This window comes from Anopheles arabiensis, chromosome X, assembly GCF_016920715.1.
Source record: "Anopheles arabiensis isolate DONGOLA chromosome X, AaraD3, whole genome shotgun sequence".
NCBI classification, from domain to species: domain Eukaryota; kingdom Metazoa; phylum Arthropoda; class Insecta; order Diptera; family Culicidae; genus Anopheles; species Anopheles arabiensis.
The window spans coordinates 11145921-11165000 of record NC_053519.1 but is presented as its reverse complement, the minus strand read 5'-3'; the positions used below and the strand labels follow the sequence as shown (position 1 = coordinate 11165000).

Here is a 19080-nt window from a genome sequence, read left to right as displayed (position 1 = left end):
TATTACGGGACCTCGTTAATATATAGTCCTTGATGCTTATTATTTAAAAAAAATTGCATACTTTCAGGCGCATACCAAATGCAATCATATTTACCTTTGTCAGTTTTTTTGTATTTAAACGTGATTTGAACACTGTTCTATCATTCTGCGCTACAAAACAAACTAACGAACACTTAACTATATATTTCAATTATTAGCACAAAATACGTGCCATTCTTGCACCACGCACACGCTAGCAACGCTAGAATTATTGCTCGCAAATAAATATGTTTCTTGACCCACCTTCCACCTCGCCGCTAAACCTTCCACAACCTACAATCGACAGCTGAGTCTTTCTCGCCTTTCCTTCCCCATAGAATTTTTTATTTATTTATTCACCTCGAGCAGTTTAGCTTGCTAGATTCTAGCCTTTGCACAGTGGAATGATTTACATGGCTCGACGGACATTCCGTTCCTCATTAGCCATGGCGAATGGCGGGCTACAACGCACACGCGTACGGCTCGTTTTTCATCATATTTTCACTCCGCCCAACTCACCCTGGTGGCAAGTTAATTCACTCAGCACACATTTGGCACTTAATTACTGTCAGCGTAGGAAATCGTTCCTAATGCCTCGTCCCGCTTGCCTGACACGTTCGACCGTCTGGAAAGTGGACAACGGAATGTGACCGCCCCTGGAGCGGAGCAGGACGCTTGTTGAGCAACAGCATCCACCTGCACGTTCTCTCGATTCTATTTATCATTTGGTATTTGGTGTTTTCTGTTCTGCTTTCTTTGTTTTGGGTAAAATGAAAGAGCGAAAATTATCATGCACCGAGAGGAAGAGGGGGAAGCACAAATCGTACTACAGGGAAGTCACGGACACACAGTGCGAAAATCGCTGATCGGGCACGCGTAGAATAATTTAATTTTCGCAGCAACGGACATCACTACCCTGGAACCTGGCGTACTGACCGTTGCGCGAACCAAATTAGGCTTGGGACGTGTGAGATACGCTTGAAAGGTGTTCACAGTCGGGTTCAGGATAGCAAACATTCCTCCCATGAGCGCAGATAGTTAGCGATTGACATGTGTTTCGTCCGGTATTGGCTAGCTTTCCTTTACTGTTGGTATCGTTAAAGTTATCTAAATGTAATAATAAAAGGCACAAGTCACAAATATTACGGCTAAGAACACATAAATTGTTTAATTGATAAAGTGACATAAGGTAAATGTAAACATTAGTCCCGCCAACGTTTCAATACGCCTCGAAGTATGCAATGTACGAATTGATTGCTTTTTTCTGTATTTTAACTTATATTGTTAAAAAAAAGTAAATTTTGCAATATGTATGTTATAAAAAATGGGGCTGTCCCACGGTACATTCGTCAACTCGAACGACTCAATAACACGCCCGTAATGGGTTCAAGCCCGGAATGGACCTTCCTCCCGTAGTAAGAACTGACTATCCGGCTACGTGGTATTGAATAAAGTCGTGAAAGCTTGTAAAGGCCGGCATGTCCTCGTAGGACGTTTACGCCAAATAGACGTTTTAACAAATATTACATCAAGAATGCAAAAAAGAAAAAGCATTACATAAAAATGGATAGTCCAAAAGTTCCTAAACCAATAGAAGCAGAAAATCGGTAAGGGCAAGCTTTAACTTTTACTATGCATGGTTTCCAACAATACTTTGAGAAAAATGTCAATGTATTTTTTAGGAATTAAAACTATTAGATTTTAATAGATAATATATTGCATAAATCAATCCAGAAATACGTCGCGACTCCTCAAAAAAATTCTTTTCAGCCTTCAATGATAGCTTTTGCTGCAATTTTTGTAACAAAACGCCTTCAGGTATGCAATCGGCACTTCAAACCCTTCTTCAAAACGGTTTATTACCGACCTGGCTACATGAGTTGAGCGTAAGACCTACCTCACTACCTCACATAACAAAACAAAAAAAGTATTAAAGCTACATCCAGTATTCCCATTTTAAAGCAAAAATCTGTGTACTCATTCAACGCGCCGCTACATTTCGTTTTTCTTCCATTTTTTCCCCGTCTTCTAGTGCCGATCGGCGTGCCGCTCATTAAACCATGCCAAGAAGGTAGCATCAGCCACTACGCCGTCATACTGCTCACGTCTGCCAGTGCTTAACTTCTCCACTGCTGCACAGCTTATCTAATTCAACCCTCCCGCAATCCCGGACAGGTAGATTGAAAGGTCAAGTCGTTTTGTCACAAGGTTCATTGTAGCGGGGCGAAATTTATATCACTTTCGGCGTTTTATAGCCAGCAGCCGCTTCCGCCACCTGCTTTCTCGCAGCAGCAACAAACAAGGAAAAATCAAACGCCGGTTCGAGTAAATGGAAAGCAAACAGCAAACAAACACGTGCCAGCAGCAGATATAATGGCATTACCCAGGCTGAGCAGTCTCTCGCTCTCTCTCACACACACACTCACACACACAGATGGCGACCTGAAGATTGAAGACTTAACCCACTAGTCTCCGCGTATACTACGTGGTGAGTAGCTCTCCTCCCACAGCTTCTAGCAGCTGGGCTCGAATAAGCGGAATTGGCAAGCAAAAACAACAGAGGGAAGGAAAAAAGAGCCTAAATCGCTTCGTAAACGTACCCAGCACGCAATCACCCTCAACAATCAGGAGGGTGCCGATGTGCTCACCACGCGTGGCATTAAATTGTGTTTCACACCTCACACTCGGACGAAAGGCGATGGTGCAGGGTCGGAATGTGTGCGTGTTTGACGTCCTACTGCTGCTTTTTGCGCTAGTTTTCTCGCTTCTCGCTTACACTCGCACGCGCTGACATCCTGTCAAAAAATGTCATGGCATTGTTGTATTTTTTTTTCTCATGCACTCTCTCGCTCTTCTTCGTTCGTTGGTCTGCAGGTAACTGGAGCTAGTCGAACGAGGAGCAGCAAGCCAATTTCGGCCGGCTCTAGCGAACGCGTCAACACGCCGGAGACGCCACCTCGCTTATCGGTGGGCTCAGAACCTGCTCGGAAGATTATGTGCTCGAGATTAAATTAAGCTTATCGTGCCTTCCGGTTTGCTGGCAGTGTTCGAGCTGCCGAAAGTGGTCTCGAGGAGAGGTTGCCTTTTTTGTGGGGTGGACAGGCGACATCTTCTCGACACAGTGGCGTGCCGTCCTTAATAGCCGGGCTGGAACTGCGTGTACGTGCGTTGGAATTTTACGGCCACCTTGACGATTGGGCAAGCGCCAAACGTCGGAAGTGGAAAATTTCATTTCTACCGTTGTGTCACCCATTTTCTACCACCCTCTTTCGTTTAATGCCTTACACCGGAGACTAGACCGAAAGGGAAAGATGTTGTACGTTCCGAGAGGGTGCCGAGACGTGAGTGTATGTTTGTTTATTTGGGCGAGATTAGAAATTGATTATCAAACACAGACGAGCTTAAGCACTTCAACGATAGCTGCTAACCATAGTACCTGGCCTTTGAGCCTTGTTTATTTTAGCCCTGTCGTGCTCCTTTTTTGTTGTACCTTTAAAAGAACAGTCGGATAATCGTTTGATTGGAGACACTAAGTAGTGATAGGTAGTGATAGTAATCGATGCAGCAGCTGGTAAGATACATCCAACTGCGTATAAGGTCAATCGATGAGTCTAGGGACGTTATCGTCACAAATATCTTGTAATCTGACTACTCCAGAAATCTGTGAACAGGAATATCTTCACACTACGACGTCAAGCGTTAATGTCTCCAAAAATTTCACGTTAGGCGAAAACTTATAACATTATGCATTATCGGGTCTTCTCCCCAGAATACTAGTTTTTGATTGCCTTTATCCGAGCACTACATCTTGGTAACGTCCCTTTAATATACAATCTGAATCTCTAAACAACCTCCAGGAAAGTGCATCGTCGCATCAAGTGTTGTTTTGAAATTTTCCAAACATGCAGCCCCAAACCCCTACGCCCTTCGAGTGTAAATTTAAGTGGTCAAATTCTGAAGCCACTGCTTGCACTGCTCTCTAGCAAACACTAAACACCAACCACCCTATTGAAGGCGGAGTGTCAAAAATGGTTCGCCCACTTTGCTCTAAATCTTCCCCACCCGACCTTCCGGAACTTGCATTGCCTATCCTGCAGGTATTTATTTGAGACTGGATTTATGATGCCCCTCCAACCCAATCCCGGTCCCAAACGCAACTCCATTCCCAGCAGCACTTCGCTCTGCATAAATAAGCCACGGCGACTCGATTATGACTTTTCTTCCGGTTGCAAGCCTGAGAGGCTGCCCACGCTCATTTGGGCCCACAACACATCTTCACGCTGCTTCGGGTGCATAGCGGAGGGTGCAGCGGTTGAACCAAAAGCGATGCCTCTAATTCTCTCTCATCCATAATGCATGAGCGTGGATGATCTCGCAAACATAAACCCAACCGTACCGCACCGATCCGTTCGGCAACGGTACTACAGTAGCCGAATGTCTAGGCGCTTTTGGGCAGACTTCTTGCACCGGTCATTGTTGAACGGGACGAAACGATTGGAATGCAGTCGACGGAATATCGGGGAACCGGGGAGCCCCAAGTACAGGGCTTATTGCATCGCATGCAACACGGCTGCTGCTGATACACGGACATCGAGACTTCAAAATCTGGGTACGACTGATAATCTGCATCTTGAACTGAGTGGTAGGAGTTGAGGCGTGCGATGGCGAGGTGGTAACTGTAATTGAAAAGTGGACTCCTTCGGCAAAACGGTGAAGTGGTATTATTAGTGGTCAGTCAGAAGCAGACTAACAAAAACCCTCGGAGACCGACAACCCTACCTCTATCGTCGAAGCATCTTCTCCGGAGAAAGGTTATATTAGATGGTGGTTGAAAAGTTCTTGTGTGCCTGTACACGCTAGCTAGTCGGCTGCTGGTTGCTGGCTTATTCGTCACTACCGTTTCTGTGGGCGGGCTGCATGCGTTCCTGTGAGTGGATGTTTTCAAAATTTTGAAAACTGCAACCAAAGTGTACGGAGCGAATAGGCCACACTCTTCAATTTGTCCCAGATTAACGGACCGACACCGCAATTTGCTGACGCCCTCTTCAGTATCCACTTCGCCCAATGTGCCAATGTGCACCTAATGACGTACCCGCACGCTACTCGGAACTGGTCCACGGGCCGAGGTACGGCTAGTTTCACCAGCTCCCAACACTTTGAATGCTGGCAGGACGGGATGTTACGAAATGTTACGATGGCAAGCTGTCACCAGCACGAATGTCCCCGGCACGTTTATGTTGGCCGATTGTCGCCAAACCCCCCGATTTGTCCAGAACATGACACGTGAAACAGTTTGCAGTGTAGTTACGCATAAATATAACATCGATTGCAAGTCACTCGGCAAAGATCTTCGACACTGCTGGGATCTAGGTGCTATAGCAGAAGAGGGAGCACGGCCGCAGACGCCAACTGGCAGCAGCAGCAGAGGTTGCTCTGGACCGAGCCGAAGAGCTATTAGGAAAGGGAGCATTTTACGCAGAACAGCAGTCGGGCAGCTTGCCAGCTGGCAGAGCAAGAGCCTGCGAAAAGAGCCCAGTGTCAGTAAATCAAATCAGGTAATCAAATTTTCGACCACTTTCTAGGTCGCCAACGGTCGTGCCGTGTGCTGTGACTGGCTGCGGTGGAAATCATCGCCGTCACTGGCGTATTCGCCAATAGCCACCCTCACCAGGGGCACGCCGGACGTCTTGCACGGTCTTGGGCAAGGTAACGAAGTTGAAAAGTAAACCGAAGCGTTATGTCCGCATTAAGTGTGCGTGTCGCTGTGACAGGTTCTTTTATCTTCCCGGGTTCCGGGGTGTGCCGAGGTAATTGACGCAATCAGGACGGACAAGAACTTTGGATGTTGGCGGGGTTGCTGGGCAGGATCTTTTACTCCGCTTTCTTGGCGCGTGTACGAAGACGCCGAGGAAGACGCGTGCCCGTAATTGAATTGAGTTATGAAAGCAAACCGGCAACAAAGTGCTGAACCGCACGTCGAACACCATGCGGGACTTATTATCTCCGTTTGCCTGACCGGCGTACACAACCCAAGTCCCACATGTTGCAGGTGGTTGCGGGTGGTTGTTGTTGTTTGCCGGTACGATTGAAGATAAATCTGATCATCGGGCTGGCACGCAAGTACTATTAAGCGACTAGTTTATCCTCGGTTCACACTTGTCACCAGCTTGTCGTTCGTGTCCAGAACCGATGGTGGGGCCCTTAATTGGTTCACTCGATTAAATGGTGGTTTGTCAAATTGCTTGAGTGTGCAGTACCGGCCGCTCGGCCTGCCTTAAAGCTTCGCCGCGGAATCCTTCAGCAGGCATCTTAAAGACTACTCGGAAAGCTGTTACCGGCTGCGACGAGCATTGTAGCTGTTTAATCACTGCTCGCACGACACTACGCAAGCAAAAGGGGGTGAAAAACAACCATAGCGCATGAAAACAATTACTGCAACACACCTGCTGATGCTACAGAAAATGCGTTCGATACTCCGGAGTGCAGCACACACTCGCCAAATATTTGGAATGAAAATTAAGCGAATAAATATATTAAATTTTCACCAGCAATGTAGCACCTACGGGGGGACTGAATGGGACGAACACAAAAAAACACAGGGAATTCGTGATGTTGCGTCCCTGAGGGTGGCGTTTCACGGGTTCTTTCTGATTTCTGTTTTTCTTCTATCCGGAACCGGGGCCCAATTTTGCGTGTTCACGTCTGGTCTAGTTGTTCAACGGACACTGGCATCGTAGCCTGTTTGTAATGCAAAAAAGAACAAATCGTAAAAGACGCTGCAAAAAGCTGCCTGTCATGCTTGCAATGAAGAGAACACGCTGTGCTCGCGTGCATATGCAATGAGGGATAAAGGTCAACAACGGACTCATGATACAAATAAAGGAAAGCCCGTACCAACTACTGCTAGTTATATCTCAAAAAAATATTAAAAAAGGTAGCAACCTGATGGAGGTGAAACGAGTCACACGCACTTATTTTAATTATTTGAAAAAATAACACGAATACGCTACAATAAATCACGCCTCGAGTTCGTGTATTGGTTAATTCGTGTTTGATCGCACAGATAACAAATAAAATTTTAATAGAAACTGTTTTAAAAACATAAAGTTTGCGTAAGGGTCGAACATCATTGACCGAATCCAATTGATTTGTGGGCGACGGTTGGCCTTGTAGAGCAATCGACAACAAGTTTAGATGGCATTTTGAGCTGGCAGTTGTTTTTAAATACAGCACATTCAGTGTGCACTTTTTGCTCTTAATAATGAAAATAATTCGTAATAATTTCGGTTTTTTTTTTGCCTGTTTTTCAACAGTATTCCTACAACAATCAAAAATAAATCTATTTGTTTCACATCAAATTAACCACCAAAATGATTTTGATTTTGACGCTCATCCCAAACATTTTGAAGCTAATTTAGCCAATAGGGTCAAAATATTTGCACAAACATATTTAAAAACAAATTGTATACGACTTGACTACAAATGTATCCAAAAGATTTTTTATAGATACCCCAAATAGCCAGCTCGTACTTTATAGCTGAATTAGGACTGTTTAACGAAAAATCGTTCCGATGTCGTACTTTGTGGCTGATTAAGAGATAGACGGTACTTTGAGGAACTATGGAGCTTTTTAACAGGCACATGGTACTCTTTGGGACTTTGCGGCTGATTAGCACTATGTGTAGGGCTCATGATGGAGCTTGAAGGTTTATTAAGAAAGGGTACTGAACTTGGTGGAACTTTATAGCTTTTTAATGCATGACATCGGTACAAGGCGGCTCTTGTCAAAGTGTCAAAGACGGACGCCGGCAATAATCTCATTGCTGCTGCACAAGTTAGATTCGTTAATTGAAGAATGAATATTGAGTGAAGTGATTGTGAATTATTAGTAAATTGTGTAAAATTTTGTGTAATTCATCAATACAAAGGATTTAAAAATATACATATGTGTTTAAACGAAACAAATCTTGTTTTTTATTTCATCGATGACGCTTGCTTGAAAATAAAACACAAAGAAAAATAATCCCTGGCATCGTGGCATAAGGAAGCTGCTTAGGCGCTGTTTGAAAGACCCACATAGAACTTTGATGCTGTTTATCTACTGCAAAAAGCGAATTAGAGCAGCGATCTTTAGCGTGCCAAAATGAGTTGCTTAAGCAATTCTGGGTATTTGGGACTAATATCCCAGTCTTCAACGCATCCCTGTGACACACGTTTAAGCTTATTTTCGAAGTGGCAAAAATTACATCAATATGCTGCTAAATCTTATTTTGCTTTTTTCTTAGTTATTTGTTATGTAAGGGTTATGAAACTTACATGATGTTCATAGAATACTCTAATGAATACATTTTGAGCATTGGAAAGTATGTGTGTAGTCAAATAATGCTTAAATAGAGGGTGCCCATTTTGCCCCGTTTTCCCCTACTCTCGATCGCTTTAGCACAGCGGTCGGCAAAGTCCGGCCCGTGGGCCAAATGCGGCCCGCCGCAACATTCAATCCGGCCCGCGAAAGGATTTGACTGATTTTGAAAGATGGGAAGAAACGATTCGTACACAAATTACTGAAGATCTTTCAGGCCCGGGTCTATGTAAATGTTGCGGGAACATTTGTTGCCAAATCGTATGGAAGAACTGTCAAACTCATGTTGCGGGAACATTTTTGTTGCAAGTTAAACAAATCGATTTGTTTCATGTTTATTTGTTGCAGAAACATTTTCGTACTTGTTTGCTCACCAAAATGGATAAAAAATAATTTCAAATTTATTTTAAAATGTTTTTGTGAGCAACTATGCAAATTTGTGCATAGTTTTTGAAATTAATAGGAAAACCCATAAATGTTGCCATTGAACCAATGATGCCGCAATATGTTCATAGACCCAGGCCTTAGTATACCATATTATTCAATTGTACTTTTTCAACTTTTAATTAATGTACTATGGAATGACGGACCGTTCAGTATGTTAGAACTCGAGGTCAATATTCCCGTAACTATTGTTTGAAAAATATGCCATTTTCGGCTGACTGTAGAAAAGAACTAGGAAAGATAATTTCTTTATATTTACATTCGTTGAAAGGGAATTATTTAAGCTTACTTCCACAAATAAGTTCAACACTTTGCGAATTGCCTTTCGTCAATTATTAGGAATTTTCATCATTGTAGACGAAGACATGCATGATTAAAGTTCTACCTTCTATTTACATCAATTGCTCCTAAGTTTTCGCTACAAAATTGTTAGAGTAGAGTTTTTGCATCACGTTGGTGTAGAAAAAAATCGATGAGACACAGATGACGGATGTTGGACCAGTTTGCGGACTAGGGTGTTATATCGACATTCTGTCGAAATTCACCTGAAATGATTGCATTGAGTTTTCGCGTAACTGTTTGCCACTGCGAAGCCAGTGGATGCGATTTCTAATTCCTGATCAGTTTATTCATGTTTTCCAGGTATTATTTTACTGTTTGGTGGGTTGCATCGATATCTCGGTCCAGCTAACGCAGTAATGTAGTCATTTGTCCCTCTGTCTTCATTTCAGCTTCTTTTGGAACCTCAAAAATGAACCTGGGCTTTCTTTCGGTGCTTTGATTGTTGCCTAATAGTGCCAAGATATTGGCGACCAAAATGCCGAAACGGGTGTATACGACGTCCACACAACTTCAGCACGGAGTTCATTTTGGACGCTACGGGGTACCATTCTTTGATCGCGCACGCTTTTGATTCACTTTTTTGGACATCATGGTTAGAGTTCGACTGATAAAGGTGTCAAATTTTGTCTGCTAACTAATGGGATACTACTACTCAAAGTGCAATTAACATTTTGTTAGTGCGGGTTAAGATAAACCCATGAAGAATCGACAATTGTTGATCATTTTTTAATGCAACCGTTATGTAATATTAACATTACTTTAACACCACAATAAGATTATCGAAATGAAGGTCGCATACAAAATTTTATGATTTAAATTTTTGTATATTAAAAAAAAAATAAGTAGGTATTATCAATTTTGAACCATGCTTGGATGACATAATTAAATGAAAACAGCAATAATACCAATCGCATTGCTTGTGCCAATTATTTTGTTTCCAAAATTTTATAATATAATAAAACAATCAAATCACAATAATAGAAAAAAACCGCATTCTCCTGGCCCGCGGCTTTCTATCATTTGCTTAATTTGGCCATTTGACTCAAAAGTTTGCCGACCGCTGCTTTAGCAGACCGACATGACTGTAAGGTTATTACGCCTAACCAGAAGAAGAAGAAGAAGAAGACTGCCCAATAGGCCCGTAGTACTAAACTGCGGTTAGCACATTTAAGCGCATCGCTAATTTTTCTGTTTTTTCTATATCTTGAAAAAATATGATATCGAACAATATGGAGTGTTTGTTTGTGGTGGTTTAAAAATGAATTGAGCGCAATTTTCAATATTTTTACCATGCATAAAGCTCTTGCAATAACTAATTTACGTTATTTTTACCATCCAATTTCTATCACCGCAATGGAATAAATTACTATAGACGGTTGAAGGTAAGGCCGGTCTAGTGGTACGGTCGTCAACTCGTACGACTTAACAACATGCCTGTCATGGGTTCAAGCCCTAAATAGACCGTGCAGCCATACGTAGGACTGACTATCCTGCTATGGGAGGGTAATCCAAAAGTCGTTGAAAGCCTCCAACCCCACAAGTAGTGTACAAGCAGGCCTTGACCGACAACGGTTGTTGAGCCAAAAAGTAGTAGTAGTAGTTTTATTAATTTAATATTGTTCAGAGATTAGTTTTGGGCCTTGGTACATCATCTGCTATTGTGATTGACATAGTGCTTTGTTATTTCCAAACATGCGAAACACCCAAAAACCCTCGGGAAATACTAAATACAAACATGGGAACAATCATAAATTAAAAAATTTAATTTTGAATTTTAAAATTTAAATCTACAACGGTGGTTGACAGCTTTAACCTCGCCATGAAAAATTAACCCTGGTCTAGGATCTCCAAACGACGGCCCGCAGGCCGCATGCGGCCATCAAGAGCCTATAATGCGGCCTGCGAGGACTTTGTTAAGACTCTAATAGGAAGTTTATTATTTTGAGTTTTTAATCAAAATTACATAAAAAAGTAAACATTTTAAGTTTAAAATATAGTTTCAATAATAGAAAACTGTGCGTTTGAGATACATTCAGTTGGTATTTTCCCATTAAAAGGAGATTAAAACGTTCGTGCGTTAGCTAAAGGTGACGTCAAAATGGTCCTGAACAATGATAATTGAGAAGCAATGCGGCCCGGGAAGTGAAAAGTTTTGAGACCCCTGGTCTAGACCAATGTAGATTCTGTCAAGAAGGAAAATTCCAACGACGCAGACAAACAGACAGTATTTCCTCCTTCTCTAACCTATCAAAAGGAAAGAATAAATCATCATTACCATCATTATCACGTTTAATAAACGAGGAAAATATTTCCGTTCAAATAACGTTCATTTCTAATAACACCTTTCCCAAGACACAAACCCTCACATCGCAGATGAAGGTCATCGAATCTCAGAACAGAGCATTTCAACCACCCGACTAAACCCCGCCCAACAAATTACTGCAGTTTGTGAGCTCGCGAACGCTCCAAATTGGTGCGATTTCCCCTCGCTGTCGAGCGTTTTTGAAAGGCGTTCTGAGGGTTTTTGGGGGTTCAAGACAGCTACCAGCTAAAAATCTCGCGATGTAGTGCTCATTGATGGACAAAATTAAATGATTAAAACTAAATACACTCCACTCGCTTCACCTCCCCCTCATTGACCTCAGGAGCTCATTCATTTCATGTATGTGCCATATTTACATCTTCGCTCCGAAGTCTGAGCGTTACTACATACACCAAGACTGCAGGTGAGAGATGGCTGTGAGAGAATTGACAACTGGTATCTCCCGCCGGTGTATGTAGAAGCTCCAAGTGTCACCGAGATGAGATTTTTGGAACGATGTTGGAAAAAAAGAGTTTAATTGCTAACATGAAGTAAAATAAGTTTCTTTTGCTTCGCATTGCATCAGCAAATCCGATGGAGGCCTTTTTTGTTCAGTCTTTATTTTACCTTAACGCTGAAGGAATCGGGGAACCAGGTATTAAACTTCTAACGGTGCTTTTATTAATAAATCTATTCCATGCCGGTTCTGACGAGACTATTCGCGTGTCATACCGGTTGATGGTTACGAAGCTATATCAAACAAGCGTAGTTGTAGGTGGATCTTAAATAACCTAAGCGCCACAGATTAGGCATAAACGACCGGAAAATCAAATATCCATAGAACAAAAACGAAAGCTCCACAGCTTCACTGGTTTGCTCAATATATGGCGTTTTATAACTCATCATTATATTTCTGTCCTTTTCTTGCAATGTGTTTCGATAAGCTTCACCTAAACATGAGCTATATAGTCTTCTAACTTTCCGAGCAAAAATCTATATGCATGGACGTGTGGTCAGATACATGGGTATCAACACCATCGACCATTATTCAAATCTCACTTGCTTCTGTATAAATTGTTCACATTGAAGTTTAGTATTTGAACAATCGTATCGCCGTTCTAGTTCTAGCGATGCATAACTTCAATGGGAAACCATACAACAGTACCCTACCCAACTGCCAAAAATCCACTAAACGACCACTAAACGGCTTCTAAACGACTCAAGCTCTCTACCTAAACGGAATATAGAAAGACTTCGTTTAGCAGACGGCAAACGACTCATGCATTCTAAAAATAGCAAAAAGCTGGTGGCGCTATCTGTTGGTGCGATACCCAACCAGTGGAGCGCTTTCCTCGCTTGGAGAGCTCTCTCCTTCACTCTGTACCCAAGCGCCACAGATTAAGCTTAAACGACTGGAAAATCAAATATCTGTAGAGTTGCATACAAGCAGTGTTTTATACAAAAGAGAGAACAAACATAGAATGAGGGGAAGTGTGAGAACGTTGAGAGCTTGAGTCGTGTAGAACCCGTTTAGTTGTCGTTTAGTAGATTTGTGGCACTTGGACACTTCATGTCAAATTATACAAAATTTAGCTATAATTTGACTGAAAATCTCGAAATTCGACTTTCGCTAAAATTCGAGAAACGCTATTGCCTCCCGTCCGTATGAATAACATATATCGGCGAATACCTGTCTTTATTCCGTGCCGATTCTGACGAGGCCATGACTGTAGGCAAGTAAAGGACGGGTAGAGAAAATGAGCGAGATGCAGCGATTGCTTAACGTCAAAAACCTTCGCCATGTTGTACGGGGTGCCGCTACTTGACAGCCAGTCCAGCAAACACACAGGGAACACTTTTGGAATAGAAATAAAAATAACATGACTTAACTGGCCAAGAATTTAAGGTAACTGTCGAGCGAGTGTACCGCGCAACAAGAAAAAAAAAAAGATAAATCCCGGCAAATCTGCCTCCATAATGACCAACTCCAAAGTGACATAATTCTCTGTTCAAGTGATCCGTTCTGCCGAGCACCACCACACCCGATTCCCACTAACAGTGTGTTTTTGTTTCGATGTGTGTCTGTTCTTGCTGTTGCATTCTTCGCAGCTTTTAGGCGCGGCCATCAACGTTCAAGTTCGGGGCTGTGTCCGCTAATCTGCCCAAGGCTGGCCCGGTATCCACACAATCAACACAGATAGCCGCGACACTGCATCATCCCCGATCAGAAATAGAAATAGCCAGCCGCCGCACACACACACACAGTCAATCGACCGATCAGCAGCAAGCGAGAAACATTTCCTGTCCGGGTGTGCGTGCGTGTGTGTGCTTTTTTACTCGTTTTTTTATTTTCGTAACCGTGCAAAAGATGCGCTAGAAGAAAAAGCAGCAGTGGAACTAGGGGAACGACGGAGGACATCTGAACGAGCCAGTTAAAATATCGAACGAAAAAGGGCATCCTCCCTTTCCCGCCCCGAGCGGAGCGGGGCCGGTATTGAAGGGCGAAAAACGCATCTCCCGGAAACGCCCCAGCCTGTGATTGCCAGCCGCACCGCGCCCGAGCAACGATGAAGATCAACGAGAAAAACCTGTGCACGTTCGCGACGACGCCACCGGTCGACCTGGAGGGCTGGCTGAACAAGCGGGGCGAGATGAACAAAAGCTGGCAGCGGCGGTGGTTCGTGCTGAAGGGCAACCTGCTGTTCTACTTCGAGAAGCGCACCGATAAGGAACCGCTCGGCATGATCATCCTTGAAGGCTGCACGGTGGGTAAGTGTAGTCGCTGCTGCTTGACGGCCTTGTGCTGACTCCGCCGCTGATAGAAGTCGTGCAAAGTCGTCGATTCTTTGTTTTTTTTTTTTTGCTCAAACGCTCTCGCCTTTCCCGTTTTAGAACTCGCCGAGGAAAGCGAACAGTACTGCTTTCAGATCATATTCCACGGGCCGAACAATCGCACGTACTACCTCAGCACGGAATCGCAATCCAACATGGAGCAGTGGATGAAGGCGCTGACCTGTGCCGGGTACGACTACATGAAGCTTATGGTGGCCGAGCTGCAGCGCCAGCTGGACGAGATCGAGGGCCAGTGCCGGGAGAAGGCGCCCGAGATGGCACCGATCCTGGCGCCCCCGAGGGCACCGCCCCGGCGCCAGAATCCGTTCAATAAACCGCTCACCACGGAGTACGCCTCGAACGCAGGTAATTGTCTGGCGGAAACGCAGGGAACAATTGGGAAGGAGGAAAATTGGTGGTCACTAAACCCCCCCCCCCCCACTACACAATGATTGCATACACGCCCGCCGCATTGTTTGCGAGGAGAGCTTGTGTGTTTTTTTGTTTGTTTGTTTAATTTTAATGTTTTGTGTTAACATCCTCCCGCGCTGTTTCCAAACTCATCTCCAGCATGATGTTGCATTGTGATTCATGTCATTAATCGGTTCCAGCGAATGTTTTAACCATGTTGATACAGCTGCTAACCAGCCAGTCTAATGTTAGTACAGTAGAGAAGGCTCCCCACAGGCACCCTCCGTTTTGTTTGGAATAGTCGTCTGCAGCAAACTTTTTCAATATAAAAATGAAGATTTCGTTGGACTATCTCCGAAGTTTTCTGAAATCGATTCCGGATAATAGGTCCGGATTCAGTTTCCGGAATCGACATCGAAATCAGAATCGGTTCCGGAATCGGAATAAGCTTCGAAACGGAGTCAGTTTCGGCAATTTCATAAGAATAGGCGTTTGGTAATAGCCGCAAAGAATCAAAATTTACTTGCAAACGATCTATTTTCATTGAGATTTTTCTTCTAAAACTTCTTATTTAAATGCAAGAATTCTCGTTCCGGAGTTAATTCCATTTCTGGAATCAATCCTTATTTCGTTATCGGGGCAAATTGCGATTCCCAGGTCAATTCTGATTCCGAAGCGGATTCCGATGCCGTTGCCAATGTCGATCCCGGAATCGATTCTGGAGCCGATTCCGATACCAGAACAGATGCCGATTCCGATTCTGGAGCCGATGCCGGAGCCGATTTCGAAATCGATTCCAACATCGGAATTGGTTCCGAACACGGAATCGGAATCAGTTAGGTCCGATTCCGAGTTTCCATCACTACAGTAAACCATCATCAAATTTGAGTGTATCGTTGCTTTTTCATGAAATATTATTCATACTATTTTTCTTGATTTATCGGTTGCTTGAATCAATACTTCGCGCCATTAGTCATCGTTCAAGTAACAGTGACGTCTTGACGTCATCGTCCATATAAACAAGATGTTATGTTTGTATTATTTCTTTATGCAAAGTAAAATGCCGTAAATGTTTGGTAAGAGTAAATGTTTGGTTGGTAAAATGCTAACAACAAAAGAAATACAATCAAGGAAAAATTTCTTTAAAAATTTATCATTCATCAAAACTGAAATATTGTTCATTAAACGTAAATTGCTTATTATTAGCATTCTTAAAAAGTACATTAAATTAAAACGACGAGGAAGAGATTCAGTGAACAAAATGGCGGACCGCTTTAGTACTATCCCATATCAATCTATGCAACTCTGTGTACGTGATTCATGTTACCCATTTGATTACCTGGCACGTGAGCACGTTGCCTCACGGTGCCAAAGGCGAGCTGCATTCGATCTGTGCATGATTAGAAACTACAATTTACTACTAACCATGGGTGAGAAAAAAAAACATCTTGTCTGTCCAGTCTGCCTAGTTTCTATTCTGGTTTTAAGAAACCGGTGAATCACTCTAAAACGCGTCATTGAGCTCGGGTTAACACTTGCTTGCCACATGTGCTACGTCCTTTATCGAGAGAGAGAAAAAAACCCTACCGAATGAAGCAATCGCTGTGGTGCTAAAATGGAAAGGGAATGTCATCAGTCGCAATCGGATCGCATAATCATTTTGCATCGTACATCGTACAACGCGTTAATTTGTTTTATTTTTGTCCTGTAGTTTATGTTTTGCTCTGGGGGAAAACAATACGTTTTTTTTTCTTTTCGTTTACATTTTTACGCAACCATTCCCCATTTTCTCTACTACTTCTTGTCCAACCGCTACCACTACTACTACTACTACTACCTCACTACGTCTGCATACCACTGCCACACACACACACCCCTCTGCCTACCGTGAAACCGGCCAAAACCACGACGGCAGACATCGGCACCGGTGGTGGGGCAAGCGAGAAGGAACAACGCGGTACGAGCCCACCGACACCGCTAGCCCGTACCGGCAGGAAGGCACCAGCACCGCCCGCACCCAACACTGCAGCGCCCACTGTCCGCTCGCCGACGGTGCCGGACATCGGCAAGCTGTCACCGTCCGCCGATCCAACGGCTGACGGTCCGGTCCGTCGCAAGGCCACCGTAACGGCAACGAAATCAAGCGACGCGATCGCGTCGATGGCGAACGGCGACCAGCAGCAGCGGCCCCTCGAGCGGGGCTCCGTTGCGTCATTTTCGTTCGAAGCCATGCACTCGGCGCTCGGCGTCCCGGTGCTGGCCGATCTGTGCAAGTGGAACGCAAGCCGGCAGGAGCTGGAGCAGCAGCAGCAGCAGCAGCAGGAGGAGAAGGAGGACAACAAAAGGAAGCAGGAGGAGGACAACAGAAAGCAGGAGGAGTCAGCGACGGTGCCGAACGTGGACGACAATCGGCAATCGGCGGAAGCACCGGAAGTGAAATAGATAGTCTGCGCCCGGGAGCAGGGGGAGAGTGATACGGGGCAAAACTCTGCCAAAACCCTCCCGCTCCCCCGCCCGGAGCTTAGGTTAACGAAACGTTAGGAAGCGTACACGCACGCCACGTGGTGTAAATTAGTGCGTTTAGGGCGAGCGTGTTTTACGCACGCACGCAACAATATTCCGTTGGTTTAGTTTGATTTCTAAGCATAGGGTGCTATACGTTCATTTGCCTTCGGTTCGTTATGTAGCCGACAGGCGCTAGGCAAAGACAGACACATTAGAGAAGATGCTTTCCCTTTTACCTGTACTGACACTACTGCACCTACACTTATGCTATTAATGGTAGTTAATTTTAGTTTGGCTTGGTCGATGGTTTCACTGTTCTTTCTTTAATTTAACTATCATCTTTTAACATCCGTTTTCTGTTTTGTTTTTTTTTTTTGTTGATGCATTTTTTACCGCCTAATCGCTTAACGCTTCTTTCCCCATTCCTATTGCCGTAACTCGTTATGTTGTATTTCACCCATGTAGAAGAGTGTACGCTCGCTAAATGAATTAATTATTTAATATTTACTCACCATCCCTCACTAATGCTGCACCCAAAACTTACTATAATTTTCTTCTATTTATACACACACACACACTTACACACAATCTCCCCCTCCACACAAACACATCCATGACCACGCCATCATCCATTTTTCACACTTTCCTCTCTTTTCTTTCCACCCTACGACATCAATCATTACATTGCAATGCGACACGGGAAAACCAAACCAGTGAAGCGTGCTCGAAAGCGTAAACCACTCGAATCACACTTATAGTAACAACACAAACCCACAAACATTATTATAGTAATCATTCTGCGTCGCAAGAAGCAAAACATAATAGACATATACACAAAACAAGCCAAATACTGTATACGCCTGTGTACGCTACCCTCAACTCCAAACCCCAACCACTGTGCGTGGGATGCAACCGTCGTGTGCACCGTGAGGAAGGATTCACGAAACCGAAACCTTAGCAGGCGCCGGAACATGCCACACCACACCACAACCGAACCAATTCATACGGACTTCCGGAACGGACGGGCCAGGGCGAATGAACCGCGGTCGCTCCATCTAGCAACGTGTCAATTAAGGTCGTACATAATCCCTCCGCGCGCGCACCACATGACGGGGTGATATGGGGCACGGGGGAGTAGCGCAGTAACCAACAAACAAACCAATCGGAACAAACGGCAAAACGAAAAACGAAAAGTCCTTCCCATCACTCCAGCCCCTGTGCCAAATTAAGCAGTATATGAGAATGATATATATATATATATATTTAATACGCGTGTGTTTTTTTAAATTCTTAATCAATTCGGCAAATTTAGTCGCGCGAATTTTTTTTTATTTTTTAGTCATGCTGTGCGGAAAACAAAACACGTTTACAAATTTGCGAAGCAAGTGTGCGGAGAAGGCAAGAGAGAAGTTGTTTATGGTTAGTTGTTTCATTTGTTAAGGCAAGCGCGACCTGCGCACAAACTAATGGCAGGGATGGAGCGTTTGCCTTGCATTCTTATTTATGGTAAATAAATCGAACTTGTTACTAATGAGCAAATGCATAACTAACGATGTTGATTCTCCGCTTTTTTGTTTTGAATGGAATTGATGGATAAGTTTTTTTTTAAACAATTACAATTAGTACGAAAGAAAGTGATTGTTTCGGTTCAAATGTATCCCTTAACACAACCTCTAGAATTCGTTTTCGTTTACGCAGAACTGCGTCGATTCCATTCAGCTACTCCCTATGTGATACTGTTATACGTCGAGTATCGCCGGTAAAGGATCTGGGTGTGTGGCTGGACGAGAAGCTGTCCTTTAATACGCATGTTGATCATGTCATCACCAAGGCCAATAGGGCTCTGAGACTCATTATTAGACTCGCG

The 19080-nt window shown here is 43.8% G+C and overlaps 1 protein-coding gene across 1 annotated transcript; it reads left to right on the top strand.

Annotated features, from left to right (window-relative positions):
* Positions 1-13279: 13279 nt before the first annotated feature.
* LOC120906274 (sesquipedalian-1) lies at positions 13280-18763 on the top strand. Its single transcript, XM_040317819.1, has 4 exons — positions 13280-13371; positions 13575-14234; positions 14358-14663; positions 16624-18763. Exons 2-4 carry the CDS (start codon positions 14033-14035, stop codon positions 17148-17150), a joined length of 1035 nt encoding a protein of 344 aa, XP_040173753.1. The 5' UTR covers positions 13280-13371; positions 13575-14032; the 3' UTR covers positions 17151-18763.
* Positions 18764-19080: the final 317 nt, after the last annotated feature.

Bases quoted from the DNA above. Each gene is read 5' to 3' on its own strand.
- LOC120906274 (XM_040317819.1), top strand. From the start codon at position 14,033: ATGAAGATCAACGAGAAAAACCTGTGCACGTTCGCGACGACGCCACCG. The intron at 14,235-14,357 runs GTAAGTGTAGTC...TTCCCGTTTTAG, and splicing joins CCTTGAAGGCTGCACGGTGG to AACTCGCCGAGGAAAGCGAA. The intron at 14,664-16,623 runs GTAATTGTCTGG...CCACGACGGCAG, and splicing joins GGAGTACGCCTCGAACGCAG to ACATCGGCACCGGTGGTGGG.